This window comes from Arvicola amphibius, chromosome 6 (genome assembly GCF_903992535.2).
Source record: "Arvicola amphibius chromosome 6, mArvAmp1.2, whole genome shotgun sequence".
NCBI classification, from domain to species: Eukaryota; Metazoa; Chordata; class Mammalia; order Rodentia; family Cricetidae; genus Arvicola; species Arvicola amphibius.
In genome coordinates, this window is record NC_052052.2 from 49,218,976 (window position 1) to 49,237,980 (window position 19,005).

General features: G+C 41.0%; 1 protein-coding gene across 2 annotated transcripts in view; it reads left to right on the top strand.

Annotated features, from left to right (window-relative positions):
* Positions 1-14,030, top strand: part of Tm2d1 (TM2 domain containing 1) — a 33,947-nt gene extending 19,917 nt beyond the window's left edge. The window contains exons 5-8 of one of the 2 annotated variants that reach the window (XM_038333457.1): positions 676-749; positions 1,135-1,182; positions 11,227-11,356; positions 13,709-14,030. In XM_038333457.1, coding sequence (XP_038189385.1) covers positions 676-749; positions 1,135-1,182; positions 11,227-11,337 — 233 coding nt within the window. In that variant the 3' untranslated portion in view covers positions 11,338-11,356; positions 13,709-14,030. The remainder of the gene's footprint in view (positions 1-675; positions 750-1,134; positions 1,183-11,226; positions 11,357-13,708) is intronic. The other variant, XM_038333458.1, reaches the window with a different exon arrangement.
* Positions 14,031-19,005: the final 4,975 nt, after the last annotated feature.

The following is a 19,005-nucleotide window of genomic DNA, read 5'->3' on the forward strand; positions in this document are numbered from 1 at the left end:
ATCCTGTGGCCTCTGCTTCCCGAATGCTGGGATCAAAGGCCTTTGCCACCACTGCCTGGCCAGATTTTGGAATTTTAAAGATCATTATTTTTCTTGGACATTTTTGTGGCTTGACAGTATAGATTTGAACTTTCTACTATGCTCAGTTAAACTTGTATCACATAATATATTTTGTATGATCAGATCATTATTAAAGGGCTTTGCTACCAAGAGGTATTGTGAAGCTCTGGGGTGCTGAGGGTCTGTTGTTTGTGATGCTGCAACCCATGTGCCTGCTGAACAGACATACGGAGCTCTATCCCAGGCCTGGATGTGGGTAGATATAAACATTTTTTTAAAAGGAGTTGTGTGTGTGTGTGTGTGTGTCTATATATATATATATATATATATATATATATATATATATATATACACATATATATATATTTGCTATTTTTGTTGTTGATACATGATTAATCTATTTCGTAACTTTTCTGTACATGAGGTTCCTTTAAAATGTTCTTGTATTTTTAGGTGGTTTGATTTTTTTAAGATTCTACTTTTTATCATCATACTATATACAGTATATGTACAGAGTTATATACAGTATATAATAGCTTGGTAGAAAGCTAGAAACATTTTAAATATTTACAAGACCTTCTATATTGTGAATTACTTTCCTTTGTGCTTTCCTAGGCTTGTTAAAGTTTTGCACCGTGGGATTTTGTGGAATTGGGAGCCTAATTGATTTCATTCTTATTTCAATGCAGGTAAGTTAGTTGCAGTGTGGAACGTAAACTATAGTCAACATGGGAGTTTGGTGCGCCTCTCTTGGTGAATGTGACACTTCAGGTACTTTAGGAAAGAAAGGGTGTGTATGTTTTACAGCTTTTCTGCAGGTTCTGGGCTAAGGGATCAGGTTGCGGTATCAGAGAACATTTCTCAAACTGTAGCTTCAAGGAGGACTGCATGTTCAAAGGTGCCTGTGGATATGGTTCAAGTGAGTTAGAGATTTCTTTACTGGAGAGTTTCCTGAAATCTTTATAATTTTACAATATATTTTGTAGTGAGTCTCTCAGGCAGGTTACAATTATTTCTCTGACTTAGAATTTATTTGCCTGACAGTCATGTTCACCTTGTCAATTACCAAAATAGGATCCATTGATGGGTTCTGGTGCACATATGAACATTCCAGAGGCAGAGGTAAGACTTTCCTTGGAAGTACATAGGCATTCTCTACAAATTGCACTTTGCAAATGACAGAAATTGTAATTAGGCTAATTTACTGGATAAACAAAGGAGTGTATGGGTGGGTACTCCACATGGTTTCCAGTAGTGGGTGGGGATAGCCTCAAGCAAGACCAAATCCATACAGATTTTACATTTTCTACTCATGAGATGTCTTCTCTGTTTCTCTGTGACAGCCTCACTTTCTCATGCAACACAGGGTTTGGTGACTGACACAGTTTATGAGATGCTGTCTTTAAGCACTCAAAGTGCCACCAGATGTTCCCTGCTAAATACTAAGCTGCTGTGATTGCTCATGAGGCTTCTTCTATTAGAGGCAAGGATGACTATTGTGAGACGCACTTGGGCAAGCATTTACAGAGCACCTAGTGTCCTCAGTAAGAGTATCAGTGTGCATTTAAGTCATGCTCTTCCTTCTCGTTCAGCATTGGCACTCTTCAGTTCCGGCTGCTTGCTGTTACTGTCATGCTTTAAAGCCAGTTGCTCTCAGTGATTTTGACTCTGTTATGTGAAAGTGGGCAGTATATGGACCAATTAAACAAGGAAAATATCTGGAGTTTGTTGTTCTTGTTTTTCGATGCAGGGGTTCTCTGAGTTTCAGCCCTGGCTGTCCTGGAACTTACCCAGTACACCAGGCTGGCCTTGAACTCAGAGATCCACCTACCTTTGTCTCCTGAGCACCAGGATTAAAGGTGTGCACCACCATTCTCGGGAAAATATTTGGTTTGTAAGTTGGACTTTTCTGACTTTATACACAAGCCACATGTCTACCCAGATATATCTCTAACCTTGGAACTGGTATAGACATGAAGAGCCAAAGGCTCCTCCTATGCACATGGATGTTAGGATCGACTTCTCTTTTTAAATGAAGATGCAATGAAGTTAGGTTTTATTAGTATTATTCAAATTAAAATATCCAAAATTCAATACACCTTGTTTGTTTGTTTTTATTTTGAGACGGTATCACACAGTATAGGCTAACCTTGAACTCCTGATCTTCCTGCCTCTACCTCTAGAGTGCTGGGTTAGATTAGGCAATGCTAGTTTTTTAGGGGGATTGTTTGTTTGTTTGGGCTTTCTGTTTGTTTGTTTGCTTTAGAAAATAGTTTAATTGTATTGAAACCTCCTCCGTTTGTACATAATCAGCATTTCAAACCAGCATCACTAATGTGCACTCTGGCAAACCTGTGAGACAGAATAATTACAGATCAAACAAGGGGAGAAGCTAGAAGTAGTGGCTTATTAGGCAGTGTTTGTCTCCCTTTAGGACCTTAGTGTATTGAGCTGCTAGAACAAAGCACCTTAGAATGGGTCACTTACTTTATTATTTTATCTGCTGTTGTTTAGTTTTTAATTGTGTGTATGTGTGGACATGGCCTTCAGAGGACAACTCCTTGTAGCGGGTTCTCTCCATCCACCTTCACACGGCTCTAGAGGTCAAACCCAGGTCTCCAGGCAAGAGGATCCAGGTTCAATTCCCAGCACCCATATGGCAGCTCACAACTGTCTGTAACTCCAGTTCCAGGGCATCCACCACTTTCATACCAATACACATAGAATAAAGTTAAATTATTATTATTATTTTTTTTTTTTTTGGTTTTTCGAGACAGGGTTTCTCTGCAGCTTTTAGAGCCTGTCCTGGAACTAGCTCTTGTAGACCAGAAGTTAAATTATTTTTAAAAAAGAATAAACAAATAAATAAATTCTCTGCCGTGTGGTGCTGTCATATAGACAAACTGTACTCAGGGATAGTAAGTTTGAGTCCTTGCCCAGAGGACTTTACAGTCTTAACTATCCTAAGAGAGGTTTGATAGAACATTCTACTTTTTAACAGAAATATTTCTTTGGGAACCAAGACTTTAAATAAAAAGAACTTTATTTTTGAGTCAGCTGTGGTAGCTCATGCCTGTAATCCTGGCACCTGGAAGATTGAGGCAGGAGTTTGAAACCAGCCTGGGCTACACAGAAAGTTCAGGACAGTTGTCTCCAAACAAACAAAACAATGTTGATTCTATCTTGAATAATTTTTTTCAGCTTTGATAAAATGTTGAAGATCCTAGGCTTTTCTGTTTACCTTAGGACATAAACATGAGAGCCATGGGTGATGATCAGAGAAAGGCAGCCTGTTGAGTGAGAAAAGCCCTGCATACCCTTGCCCTCTGGCATGCGTGCTGCAGACTGAAGGAGAACTAAATGTGCTCCTCCTAATGCACCAGTGCTGGAGCGCTGACCCGCTTCCTCAGTGGATGCCCAGTGTGGCTCAGCAGTGTACAAAGGCACAAGACTGATAAGTATCACATCTATTCATGTGTTCCCACATTGTTCGCTTAACCCTAGGGTCATTTATTAAGAGAAATAAATTAGATAACTAAGGTGACTAACGATTTGTATTAGTTTTGCTCTGGCTTAGGTAGATTCAGTTCACTTACCCTCTGGGGGCATTTAGTGTCCTAATAACAAATGCTTAAAACTGGTCTGACCAGTCCCTAAGCTGTGTTTTCCTCAGAAGACATGGTGAGTTTTACTACTGAAAGAATAATATTTTTTTGCTGGGTGGTGGTGGTGCATGCAGAGGTAGGTGGAGGCAGAGGTAGGCGGATCTCTGTGAGTTTGAGACCAACCTGGTCTACAGAGTAAGATCCAGGACTGGTTCCATAGCTACTGAGAAACCCTTTCTTGAAAAACCAATAATAATAATAAATAATAATAATAATATTTTTTTTGTAGTCTGGGCTCGTTTTAATGAAATGGGATATAGGCAAGGCAACACGCTAGTGTCTCAGTTCTTTACAAAACCTTGAGCCGTATGAGGACACTTAAGGTTTCTTTTTGGTTTGGGCTTGAGTATATAAACGTTTATATGAACTCAAAGCCGGAGAGATGGCTCAGTGGTTAAGAGCATTGGTTGCTCTTCAGAGGACCCAAGTTCAGTTCCAGGCATTTCTAACTGTAGCTCCAGAATAATAATATTTTTATTAGTTATTTAGATTAAAATTATCAGTTGTTAAAATCAAATGAAATTGAGTGTCCAAATCCACAAATTCTGGTACTTATGTAGACATTCTTATGCTAATTCACCTGTGATCCCAGTAAGATGGTTTTCATACCTTTATATAAAAAATAAGCATGCAGAAAAGTCAGTATGGACACAGTGGAATTCAACTTTTAGGAGCTATAAATGTCTTTGTCTGGGCTGTTGGGATGGACAGGGTTGCATTATTGTCTTATGGTAGACAGCTGAGTCAGTTGCTTCTTCACTGGCTTGATAGCTCCCTGGGGGATGATTTGATCTGCTCAGTATTTTGTCCTGTCACAGTATTAATATTTGCATTCTTTTTATGGAGAAAGATAGAAGTAGAAAAAAGGTATGTTGGCTCATGACTGTAATCTGAGCACTCATGGGTGAAATGCTCTTCAGTTGAAGGCTAATTAGGGCTACCTCATGTATCCCGGCAAAACAGTGAAACCATGTTTCAAGAAAACAAACACATAAAAAGAACAACAAAACCCAAGTTGTGTCAGTCAAAACACTGTTTAGTCCTAGCACTTAAGAGGTTGAGGATGGAGGAGCAGGAGTTCTAGGTCAATCTGGACAACAGTGCAGTCCATTAAGTGGGGGCCATATATGTTGCTGAAGTTTAGATAATAAAGTGCTTACTAGTAGCTACATTTTTTCATTTATTTTTATTGAAATGTCACCTGAATATGTCTAAAAAAATTTATTTTACAATAATAGAATCAAATGCTTAAAATTGCAGACACAAACATCACAATAAAGTTCAAATAAAGTAAGCTTTTTGTATGTAGTAAAATACTTAGCAAAGTAACCAAAACTACCTTATTTAAATGGACAGTTCAAAGCATTGATTACATTCAGTAATACTGAGCAAGCAACACTGTATCTGTTTACAAAACTTTTCTGTCACCAATAAAGAGTAACTACCACCTCCCTTCTTCAAATGGTAGCCTCTAGTTTCTCTGTCATTGTGAACTGTACTATATATTTCATATAAGTGGAATCAGACAATAGAGACAGTATTGGTCCTTTTTGTGTCTGGCTTAGCATCCATCAGAACTTCATTCCTTTTAATTACATGTGTATAATTATATGTGCCATCACACACACCTACTCTATACTTTTAAGTGTTTATCTGCTGGCTCTTGGCTACCTGAATAATGCTGATATCAACATTTACACACAAATATCTAAGTCCTACTCCATTCTTATAACTATAGATCTAGATGCCTTAGGAAATGGTAAACGTGTGTGTGTGTGTGTGTGTGTGTATGTGCGTGTGTGTGTGTTTTCTTGAATGTGGAATTAAGAACTGAAAGCTAGACACATGCTCTGACCTATACCCAAGTGCAAAGGTAAGTTTTTATATAAAACTAAACACAGCCAGCAGTGGTGGCATACACCTTTAATTCCAGTATTTGGGAGGCAGAGGCATGTGGATCTCTTGAGTTTGAGGCCAGCCTGGTGTACATTTAAGAATAGCCAGGGATACAAAGAGAAACCCTGTCTTGAAAAAATGAAAATTAAAAAACAAAACAAAACCTAAACCCAGAGCAATTCTGGTTTTGAAAGGATACAGAGGCTAAATCAAGAGCTAACAGACGGAGTGGAAGGATGACAACAGCAAGAATGCTCCAGATTCACCAAAGAACAATAGCTTAGTAGAAAAGCACAATAAATTAATAGGCAATTGAGAGAACAGGTTATTCACAGAACTAATAAGCAAATAAATCTTCCTGAGCATGTACTCAGAAAACTCATGTTCCTGCCTTCCAGGGAACCTGCACAAAGATGTCTACTACAGCTCTGTTTGCAGTCTGTCCACTATTAGGGAAATCCTTTGTAGCGTTAGACAGCAGTTATAATAGCACTTACCCAGCTGTATACACAGCAGCATGAGAATGAGTTAAAAATCATAGTTTACTGTGTCAATTTTTGCCAGGTCTGGTGGCTCGGGCCTATAATCCTGGCTATTTGGGAATCTGAGGCAGAGAAACAGCAAGTTCAAGGCTAGCCTGGGCTCCAGAATGAGTTCAAGGCTGGCCTATGCCAGTTAATGAAACCCTGTATCAAAAGAAAGTGAAGATACTGTATCCATGAGACTGCTTAGTCTGCTTGCCAAGCATGCAGGAGTCTCTGATTTAAATCCCACCCCAGTACTCAAATAAGCAAAAAAGAAAGAAAAGAGTTTTCAGTTATAAAGATACTATTAGGTAAATTTTAAGAATTTTTTTTCTTGTTGGGGGGGGTGGGGATGGGAGTGGCATTTCAAAGCATGGTTTCTCTGTGTAGCCTTGGCTGTCCTGGAGCTCTCTCTGTATACCAGGCTGGCCTCAAATTTAGAAATCTGCCTGCTTCTGCCTCCCAAGTACTGGGATTAAAGATGTGTGTCACTACTATCTGGCTGGCAGAATTTTTTAAACATTTATTTTTATTTTATGTATATGAGAGTTTTGCTTTCATGCATGTCTGTGTACTGATGCATTCCTGGTGCAAACAGAGACCAGGATTGTGGGTGTTATATTCCCTCAAATTGAAGTTACAGACAGTTTTAAGCCACTATGTGGGTGCTACAGAGCAGCCACTGCTTTTAGCTACTAAGCCCACTGTTAGGTAAATTTAAAGTAGATATTTATTCAAAAATGCCACATTTCTAAGAATAAGTACAGATCCAAATCACATGGCAGCTCAGTGTGCCTATTGTTTGTGTAGTTACCTGTGAATGGGAGAGTGGGTGGAGGGTAGGTATGTTGCATAGGGGGGTTATCTTGGTGTACTGTGTGGACCCTAATCCAGTGTGATAATTGGCCTGAGAATGACAGTTGACTCCAGAAGCTTGAAGCTTCTGCCTTCTCGAACTGTAAATGTCTGCTACTCTACAAAATGGGTTACAGCAGCTTTAGGAAACTGCTGGGTTTAAATCCCATGGCTGTAGGGCTTTATACTAAGGAGCCAATATGTGTGAGTGTGTGTGTTTGGGGGGGGGGCACATGACATGGCATACATGTAGAGGTCAGTGGACAGCTCTGTGGAATTGGATCTCTCCTTCCATCATGGGCTCCAATAATTGAACTCAGGCTTTCTAGCTAGGCAACAAACACCTTTATTTATTCTCTGTGACATCTCATTGACCCCAAAAGTGCTTCTTAGAGTATGTTGGCCCTTTTGATCACCAGCTTGTATGACAAGGATCTTTGAAGAACTAACAAATACTTAAGGGACCCAGGCAGTGGTGGTACACACCTTTAATTCCAGCATTTGGGTGGCAGAGACTGGTGATCTCTGTGAGTTTGAGGCCAGCCTGGCCAATAGCCAAGCCCACACAGAGAAACTGTCTCAAAAACCAAAACCAAAAGAAAAATAAATTTAAAAAATTTAAAAAGAAATAGTTTAAGGGAAAATTAATGCTGTAATATGATTGCTGAATTATATTCAAAATTGAGCTACATTCATGTAAACTATAGTAAGTGCTGTCTTCAGTACAGGAAAGGGGAAGGCAACCAACACACCAACCCAAAGCATTTTCTGTAAGTTAGTGACTAACATATTGTAAAACATCTGTGCTTAAAATGAGCTTGCAGACGGGCTAGTTAGAAATGCGTGCTATTGAGAAGTCACACAATCATGGATCATCTCCTTTCTAACATTTGTATATTTTTCTTCAATGAGTAAACAATTATCAGGAAAGATAGTACAAGAAGGAAAAGATAATAGAACAAAAGGCTCAGTTCCAGTCTGATCACATACTCCGACCTGTTTTTACAGTGGCATTTGGTCTCTTTCCACTAGTTGAGCTTCACTTTGTTTTCTTAATAAAGTCACAGAATGTGTTGTCTTCTAATTACCCATTTTTCTCTCAGCTTAATATTCCTAGTAGTTCTTCAAGACCCTAGCTACAAAAAAGTCACGGATGCATTAATTTTTACTAAATTTATACATAGCATCCATAAATGTCAGACAAGTTAATTTACTCTTTAGGAATTAAGTCAACATGCGTAGCGGCAGCTGCCGTGGTGTCTGGCTATGTAAGAATGAGTTGAATCCACACTAGAGGAAGCTCCCTGTTGGCAGGGATGGTATCTTAGTCGCTGTTACATGCAGAATGTCTGGAGCCTTCCTGTAGTAGAGAAGGAATTAAGTGTTGTTGAGTTGTGTTTGTTTTTATGAGATGGGTTCTCACTTATGTAGCCCTAGCTGGCCTCAAGATCTTGTGTTCAAGCAATTCAATTCCTGGGTTTCCCTGCCTCAGACCCCAACCCCAGATATCTGGGACCTATAACTGCATACCTTTGCATTCAGCCTTTTTAGGTATTGAGGTTGAATGAACTATTTATTTATTTTTAAAACTAGAGTCTTTTGTTTTTAATCTTTTAGATTTATTTTATGAGTGTGAGTGTTTTCCCTGCACGTATGTTTGTGTACCACATGTGTGCCTGGTGCTCTCTAAGGTTAGAAGAGGGTGTCAGGGAGCTGTGAATGGTTTGAACTACCATGGTAGTTAAGTCCCAAAGCCAGGTCCTCTGCCTGAGTCAACTGCTTGTAGCTGCTGTGCCATCTCTGCAGACCATGTTTGTTTATTTTTGTGAGAGAGTCTTTCTGTGTAGATCTGGCTGGCCTTGCGCTGTTGGAATCCCCTTTCTGTGTTCTTCTCCAGGAGTACAGGTTCACGTCTCAGCAGCCAGCTCTGCCATCACTTAAATGAGAAGTGCTAATGAGAGCTTTCTTTAATTGTATAACCCTTAGAAGAGTATTTTTAAGTCTGTACCCTCTGTATATTTTTAAATTGACATTTAAGTGTTCCATCATAAATTTGAATAGCTGCATAGGATGTCATTTCAAATATTGACATGTTTAAATAAAACTGTTACATCAATTTTTAAATGTACCCAACAGACTATAAATACCACAAATTTTAAATGTCAGTTACTTTATAAAGAAAGGAATATACTCTTCACAAACTATAATAATTTTTTTACTTAAAATATGAAATGCTTTTATGTAAAGGTTCTGGAGAACGAGGTAATTGTAACTGGCATCTAGGGTGACACAACCTTTATTGGTAGGCATGCACACTGGTGTTTGGGATGAACCCATCCCAGCACACTGTGGGCCCCAAACATTTTGCCAGACTGTTGTATTTCTTCCCACATGGAAACTCCCCCCCCCCAAGATCAATAAACTCTAATAATTATCAGCAGTGTTCTTTAAATACCCCTTTAAACATCTTAGAAACAACAGCCAACCCTGACATACTGACAGAAACTTGGGAAACTATTTTCCATGCAGTTAATTACCTCAAAGCACTGCATTGTGTGAGGTCCCTTGGTAGCCCATCGTTTTATTCTAACAGTCTAATCTGAAGTTACATATGCAGGCTCCTCATTTAGAGCTACTCCCATGATGTGGGAATGCTGGCTCTCATTCCTTCATCTGTAAAATGGGTAATACCACCCTTAGAGTCTTGAGACTTAAAAGTGCATAAAGCAACTGCCACACCGCCCTGTGCCACCATGCCTGTCCTGATGTGCCAATGCTGTGGCAGTGCATGGACATCTGGTCACTACAGCCAAAATATCAGGGCATCCTGACCTTACTGGCTTCTGTCAGTAGTTTTCACCCTGTGTTTGGAACTGAGGAAGCTGCTCATTGGGACTTTAGAGATAAACCCCAATGGCACAAAGTCAGTCCAGAGCAGGGATTTGGCAGCTGCCGTTGAGGCCCAAGGTATAAGATAGTGGCACATTGGCCCAGCAACCTCCGAGGGACCAAAAATCCTCAGTGGTTTTTATACTTAGAGACAGTTGCTTTTGTAAGCTTTGGGGTAGGCTTTGATTGTAGCTTTTCGGCTACTGCTTGGAGAAATGACCACATTGAGAGGGGACGCAGGACAGAAAAAATAGTGTAACACGTCTACTGAAGCATAAGTGTTCTAGAGCATTGATACCTATTAAACTTCCTAGGCCACACATACAACTTGGTAAATTCTTGTCTGCCACTGTTAAGGCTACAGGGGTTTTGTTTGTTTATGTGTGGAGGGTTATGCCATATGACCTCTGCACATGTCAGAGGACAAGTTGCTGGTGTTGTTCTGCTCCTTCCACCGTGTAGGCTCCGGAGATCAAGCTGAGGTCAGCAGGCTTGGTGTGAGAAAGCTCCTCTATGCTTGCTGAGCCATCTCACTGGCTGCCTGTGTAGATTTCTGTCTTAAATGATATTATAGAAGCCTTGTTAACTGTACAGGTGAGGTTAACAGTGGACAAGATGATTATAGTGAACATATGTGGGGGTTTTATAAATATATTTTTAAATCTATAACTATGTGTATTGAGTGCTTTGCCTCCATGCATGTCTGTGTACCATGTATGTGCAGTGTCCATGCCAGAAGAGGCCATCAGATCCCTTGGTACTAGAGTTACAGATGGTTGGGAGCCAAACCTGGGTCTTCTGTAAGAGCAGGCAGTGTTCTTAACCACTGAGCCATCTCTCCAGCCCCAGCTGTGTGTCTTTGCTCAACCTCTTCCTTTTGCATTCTAAGTAGTTGTAGTTAATTACACTGCCATCTCCTCCGGGAGTCTGGCCTGGGCAGTCATACTAGATTCTATTTCCTTGGATGTGGTAATTATCTAGCCATAGTCATAAGTCACAAACAGGCCAGTGAAAGCCCCTCCCTGGAACTGGTGTGCAGACAGTGGGGGAGAGAAGTATATTGGAGAAGGCTGTGGGAATACATGATGCTGGCATTGGCCTGCAGGGAGAACAAAAGCAGAGCATAGAGTGGGGAGGCCAGAGTAAGGGGCACAAGATGCAGACTGGAACCTAGTTCTTCTTGCCCCTTTATCCTGGGAGCTCTCTGGGTCTCTTTCCCCTTCACCTACTATTTTTTTTTTTGTGGCTACTGAAATAATTTTATTGCCTACTAATAAAAGTAATCTCCTATCTTTTGTAAAGTAAAAGGGCTAACTTTAAATTTTCATCTTTTCTAGATTGTTGGACCTTCAGATGGAAGCAGTTACATTATTGACTATTATGGAACCAGACTTACAAGACTCAGCATTACTAATGAAACATTTAGAAAAACACAGTTCTATCCATAAGTGTTTGAGAAGAGGATCAGTAAGTGCATATCTGTCTCACCTTAATTCTGTGTTTCTCATGGACTTGTGAGGTGGTGGGACCATAGGAAGATTTCAGAGATCATTTAGTCTCTAACCTCCCCACTTCCTATATCAGCGAATTCAGGTCCAAATGTGTGTGTCCCCAGTCCACTGACAGCATTCTTATGCTGCTCAAGCTCTCACAGTTTCCTGCCAGACTCCTTGTCTGCATATAACAAGAGAATATTGTTTTCAGCAGGAAAATATTGTATGGTGGTTATGGTGAGGTGTGCTGTACGTGTTTCTCCGTGAAGTCTTTTCTGTTGTCCCTCTCTCTGGGACCAACATAGTCGTTTGTTTCAGTTTTGATTTGGTTTTGAGAGGTGTTTTCTTTCTTCTCCTCTTCTTCTTCTCCTCCTCTTCCTCCTCTCCTTCTTCTCTTCCTCCTCTTCTTCCTTTTCTTCCTTCTCCTCCTCCTTCTCCTCCTTTCCTTTCTCTTTCCCCTTCCTCTTCTTCCAATTTATTCTTTGACAATTTCACACATGTATATATGTTCTGGTCTGGTCACATTCACCTCCCCACCCTCTCTTATCTACTTCCCATCTCCACTGATCTGCCTCCCTCCTCCTAACAGGTTCCCCTTTTGTTTTGTGATACACTGGATGAGACACCAACCACCAGGACAGGGGTTATTACCAGTAACTGCACTGCTGAGGACAACGACTCCCCCATCCCTTCAGCCATCAAGTGCCAATAGCTCTCCTGGGAGGAGGCTCTTTTCCCATCAGTGACTAAACATTGATAGCCTGTTTCTTTTCTTTTATTAATGCTGGGGATTGAACCCTGTGCCTATCCCATGCCAGGCAAGTTCTCCACCACTGAGCTCCATCCCTGTCCTGTTTCTTGGATTTTCCAGGTAGATATCAGTAGAAAGTTTAGAGTGACCTAGAACTTGCTGTGTTGTCTAGCATGACTCAAGCTCCAGGCTCTCTTGTTTGCACCTACCAAATGATAAGATTATAAGTTTGTGCCAACACTCTAATATTAATAAGATTCTTAACCTTCCCTTTCTTCTTCTTCCCTAAATCCAAAAGTTGCAACACCCAAACCCTCACTCCTGTAAGTACTAAAGATTGGCTCTGCCCATGAGGTTTCTAACAGGTTTCAGTCTTTAGTAGGTCTCCCAGCTAGAATGAGAGGTGCTGCAGTCTTCCTGGTTGATATCTTCTACTACAAAGATTTAGTCCATTTAATATGTCACTCTAGTTAATAATTTTCCAGTGCCGTCTGGTTGTTCTCAGAAGGACATGCGTAGGTCAGGAAATGTTTCCTGATACATTTGATCTCTACAATGGAGAAGTATTGTAAAGCATGTGGGTAGTCTGTATGGCACTTTTTACATTAAAACCCACCTTTAGCTGTCCATCTACTCTCAGACAGGCTGAAGAAAGGTAGGTTGGATGTCCAGACCCTGTCATAGAACCATCTCAGAGACTTGTTCTAGAGGGCAGGAAGTGAAGAGACATTGTTCTGTGTGTTGTGGTGTATAAGTTTGCTAACAAGTAGATTATTTTTCTTATATTGAAATTATTGAGTATATATTGTTGTAGGATTGAATAGTGACCATTACGGCAAAATACAAAACTATCTAAAAACTTCCCAAATTTTCCCTATAGTCAAGACTGGCCTGAAACTTACTGTGTGGCCTAAGCTAGCCTCAAACTCTTCATTCTGCTGTCCAAGCTTCCTGAGGGCTGGGATAACAGGCATAAGCCTCCATACTTGGTTTCAAATCCTTTCTTATAGAGCACATAGTGCTCTCCCAAAGGACTTGAGTTTACTTCCAAGTAGCCAATTTGGGTGGTTCACAGCTGCCCATGTCTCCACTCCAGGGTTTCCAATACTGTCTTCTGGACCCTTAGAGAAGCTGCAGTTGCATGAGTACCCCCCTACACACACACAAATATATAATTAAAAATAAAGTCATGGTGTACCTGTGGAACATGCCTGCCATGTTATCCATGTGGAATGCGCTTGCCATGGTGTACCTGTGGAAGTCTTGTCTCTCCCACCATGTGCATTCTGGAGACTGAACTCACCTCATCCAGCTTGGTGGCCAACACCTTTACCCACTGAGCCATCTCTCCCTCCCACCCCTGTGATCTTTTTTATAGCATATAAAACTACTGTAAGAGTAAGGGGAAAATGTCTTGAGCAGATAAAGTTATTTAAGTGTCCATCCTGACCTAAGAGCACTGCCTAGCATGCCTAAGGCCACATTGCATCTCCAGCTGAAAAGGGAAAGAAACAGAAATGCATCTGTGTAACTCATGGGAGCATTGTTTAACTTTCCTTTCCTTTTTTGTTTTAGGATTTGAGCCTCCTTGATTTCAATAGAGAGCCCCGTATATGTGGAATTCCAGATTTTCCTTTTCCTTAAGTACCACTTTTGGGTGTGGATGATGTTTTGGTGTGTGTTCAATTTTGATTTGTTGATTTGGCTAAAAGTATTATTCCTAGATTTATTTAATAGTCTTCCTCAAAAATCAGTATAATAGTATTTTGTGGGCTTCTGTCTCTATGAGATAGCAGCCCTATTCCTGTTACTGTTATTGTTTTACTGTAATGTCCTTTACGTGTCACTTGTCATTTTTATTTGTGAAAAATAAAAATTATAACTTATTGACATTTTATTCCCCTGTTATTAAGAAAACCTTCTTATCATCAAACAAAACTGTCTTCCACATTGTGATCCTTTGAAGCAGTCAATTCATGGTTTGAACAAACAGGGTTCATACTGGTTGGGGCTGCAGTGTCCTGTGTGTTGGCCCACTGGGATGCTGCAGCTTTTAGTTCTGTGTTATGTGATGCCCTGGGAGCTGAGGAGCATCAGTCCAGGGACTGAGAGGCACATGGATACTTCTTGTCTCTGAAATGTGAACTTTGTCTATTTTGCTTGGAGAGTGACACACCAGCTATGGAAGGCCAGGTATGACTACTCCAGCTCACTGCAGTTACAGCTGACACTGGGTGAACCAGTTGGGAGCGCCAACTAGAGGATTGCTGTCTGCCATCTGTAAACACTGCCAGGCAGGTACCAACACACTGGGGTCTGAAGGAAGCAGACGCAATGTGTTAGCGCCTAGTTTTCTTACCTTGTAAGGGGGCTTTAAGAAGATGAAAATCAGCTGCGTGGTTAATCCTAGCACTCAGAAGGTGGAGGCAAGAGATCTCTGAGTTCGAGGCCAGTCTGGTCTACAGAGTGAGTTTTAGGACAGCCAAGACTACACAGAAGCCCTGTCTCCAAAACAAACAAACACAACAACAACAACAACAACAACCAAAAAAGGGGATGAAAAGGTTACCTTGATTTCTGCATGAGCATTGTTGTCGTTAATTTGACTGGGAGAGCTAATATTTGCATTTTTTTAAAGGCAGAATCTCATAGCCCAGGTTGGCCTTGAACCTACTGTGTAGTCCAGGATGATCTTGAAGATGTAATACACCTGCCTCTACCTCCCAAGTGCTAGGATGATCATATCTACCATCATACCCTGTTTATGTGGTGCTGGGGATCAAGACAGGTCTTCATGTATGTAGACAGGTACTCTACCTGCTGAGCTACATTCCTCGACCCCAAAGCAGGCACATCTCAAAGTGTCTGTTTAAATGCACTGTATTACAAAGAGTTGTTGACTTTCTTTTCAGTGCAGTTCCATGACAAGAACACTTTTTTCCATTCTCTGTTGCATTATATATGTAAAGTGTTTACAGATGTTTCTTCTGTTACTCATTTTTATTCTCTTCAAGTTTGTCAGTTTTTCCTTTTGTCAAGCATTATTTCATCATGACTGTCTATTAGTATGTATGAATTTTATATGATTACCCTTGCTTTTAAAGTAATGGGCAGAATTATGAGGTTCATTTACTCCTAATCTCTCAAGGGTAAATGGAATGAACCCCTTCCATTCTACAGAAACATTTAGTGCCCTGTAATGGGCATTTACAGATGCACCTGAAAGGGTTAATGCTGTTTCCAGGAGTAACTGTATTCAGACACTTTGTTCTTAGTCCCAGCTTTTGCCTCTGTTATAGAAGGCCAAGTCCTGGGTAATTTATAAGATGCAGAAGTCACTTTTTCACAGTGCTGGAGGCTTGGAAATTGAATATTGAGGTGCTGAACTGTATCATGACATGGCAGGAAGAGAACAAGTAAACAAACTCAGGTTTCCCACCCTCCTGACTTCATGATCCCTACTATACCCCAAAGGCTTTACCGATACACTACCATATATACTATTCATACACTACTAAGTAAGTGAGTTTGGGGATGAATTAAAGTGATAGGACCACATAAATAAACTAAAGCGCCTTCTTATAGATGTCACAGACTCTTAGATCTCAGCCAGCATTTATTCACAGGTTCACAAAGACCATAAGAAATATAAATTTATGAGCATGGTTTGTTTTACACAAAATTTTCTTCCCTCTCTTCCTCCCTCTCTTCCTTCTTTCCTTCCTTCCATACACTGTCTGTCCATCCATCTGCTGTCTGCCTGGCTGCCTTCCCTTCCTTCGTCCCCTCCAAGTCCTGCATATCCTCCAGGGTCTTGTGCATGCTCGGTGAGCACCGTGCCCTTGAGCTGCATCCTTAGGTCTTCCTTTTATTTTAACCTAAATGCATAAGAACATGCCAAGTAGTTTATTTGTTAGGCACCCAGAAAGCTAAAGAATTTATTTCTGTTTCTTTTAGGAATTTTCATTGTATTATACGGAGCTACTGGAGGCCATCTTCATTGCAAATCTGCAATGTACTTTAAGCTTATTCCCCCCACAGCCACTGCCCTGACCACGTCACTCCCTTCCGTTAGTTTTCTTTGTTTCTCTGGTCTAGTGGTTCTCAATGCCGCGGCCCTTTAATGCAGTTCCTCACATTGTGGTGACCCTTACCCATAAAATTATTTTCATTGCTACTTCATAACTGTAATTTTGCTACCGTTATGAATAATAATGTAAATATCTATGTTTTCCGATGGTCTTAGGTGACCCTGTGAAAGGGTTATTTAATCTGGGGTCGCAACCCATAGGTTGAGAAACAGCTGCTCCAGGTGGTGTCTCATCTGTACATAACAGAAAATGTGAGCTCTGTTTTTTAAATTTAATCTTTGTGTGTGTTGTTTTCGTATGTGTGGTGTGTCCCTGTGGGTGTTTGCACACCACATGCATGTAGAGGACAGGATAAGATGCTGTGTGTTCTGAATAGCTCCCCATCTTTTTGCTGTGGGATGGGCTGTCACTGAACCGGAAGCTCACTGTTATGTCAGAAGATCTACGTGTCCTAGTGTTGGGGTTGCTGGACTCAAGTCTATGTCCCGCTGTGCTGGAGGTTCCAGGACAGGTCCTTGTGCTCTCAGAGGAAGCCACCTCTCCAGCCTCCCACTCCTCGTGGGTGTAAGGATCCCACATTTCCCCACACACTGCTTCTCTGTTTCTGTACATACAGGCTGCTTCCCTAACTGAGCTGTTGTGAACATTGCTGCAGTAAAGCGGGTGTGCACTTTTCCTTGTCATCTGCTGACTGGGAATTTCTGAGCAATACTTGGGAGTGGTGTAGCTGCGTCATATAGCAGGCCTATTTTTAGTTTGTGGGGAATCTCCATATTGATTTCCACAGTGGACTCAGTTATATTCCCATCAGTGGGTAAGGGCTGCTTTTTGTCCATATCCTCATCATCTTTAGGTTTTGTGTTGTTGTTGTTTTTTTTTTTTCCAAAGCATCTTATAGCAAGAAACCAGCAAGGGAGAAAGTGAGTTCTGAAAATCCAGGCCTCTCTTTCAAAAGGCCTAGGACTACCCTGTGTTCCTTCCCTCCATGTGCATTAGCTAGCAACCCTTGCGCATTTTCAAAACTATTTGCAAAACTGATGCATCTGCTGAAGAACTTGAGAAAACACTGTTTCTGCTAGTTTCTATGCATGCGTATACATTTTTCTCACAGAAATGATACACTGTGCACACTTTTATAACAGCTTCACCTTGTAAAAAATTTTTTGTCTCAATATTTTTATTTTTATTTTATGTTTATTTATATTTTCATGTAAATAAAGATGATATATATTGCATTTATTTTATCTTACATATATATGTGTATATGTGTTGGGTGTGTGCCATTGCTTACCTGTGGAGGTCAGAAGACAACCTGCGGGAACTACTTACCTCTCTCTACCATGTGGATATGGGATTAAGCTCAGACGATCAGGCTTGGCAGCAAATGCCTTTACCCAGTACTCACAGAACCATCTAGCCAACCCTCAATAAGTACTCTTTAAAAAAAAATTTTTTTTGTTACTGAGACAGCATCTTACTATTTAGCCCTAACTGGCCTGCGGTTCTATGATGTAGACCAGCCCAGCCCTTAAACTCACCTTTGCTTCCTGAGTGCTTGGATTAAAAGGATATGGCACATGATTGGCTACAAAATTGCTGCAGAATGTTCTATGTCTGTGCCAAATTTATGTAATCCTTTATCACTATCCCAGCAATATTAACCAGTTGTGACTTTTGCCCTATAATTTGAATCTACCTGTCTTAGGGTTTCTGATGCTGCAATGAAACACTATGACCAGAAAGCAAGTTGGGGAGGAAAGGGTTTATTTGACTTATACTTCCACATTGCTGTTCATCATCGAAGGAAGTCAGGACAGGAACTCAAACAGGGCAGGAAGCTGGAGGCAGGAACTGATGTAGAGACTACAGAGGAATGTTACTTACTGGCTTGCTCACCTGGCTTGCTTAGCCTGCTTTGTAGAACCCCAGGACCACCAGCCCAGGGATGGCACCACCCATAATGGACTGGGCCCTCCCCTCCCCCATTAATCACTAATTAAGAAAATGCCTTACAGCCGGATCTTAGGGCGGAATCTTCTCAATCGCGTTTTCCTCTTTTCAGACAACTAGTTTTCAGACCCACAACTAGTTTGTGGGTCAAGTTGATATAAGACTAGCTGGCACACTACATCAGGTTGCTAGGCTTGGAGGACATACAAACAGCTTCATGCAGGGTTATTCATGAGCCAGGGTTTTGGTTTTGTTTTGTTTTAGAATTCCTATGTGCAGTGTCAGTTAAGCAGGGTAATGGAGAAGAAATGAAGTCTAACACTCCAAACCAGGGTTTAAACACAATCATGGTAAGTTCCCAGTTTCCTTGGTGCAGATTAAGTGTGAATGGTGCATTGCAGAAGCCTGGGCCTGTTCTTTGCTGTCCACCTAGGCCATTGCTTTTATTGGTTTTGATTGCTGTTTCTCACTTCTGAGGGCCTGGGTGGGGACAGGAGCAGAGCTCTAAAACCCGACACCTGGAGAAAAGTGTGGGCTGTAGTATTGGGAGGGAAGTAGCAAGTCCAAGTGACGGAATGTCAAATGCTTGGCTGTTCCTGAGTTCCTCACCAGACACTTTGCGGGGAGAGGTGGCAGATTCTAAGAGGGCGCTCATTCATTCCGTCTTCAGTTTTTGTTTTTGTTTTTCCTGCTAAGAGGGAAAGAGGGACAAATAAATTTAGAAAATAAAGAGCATCACACATGCCCACAATCCCAGTATTCAGGAGTCTGAGGCAGGAGGATCAAAGGTTTGAGGCCAGCCTCTGCTATGAACAGTTCTGAACCCAGCCA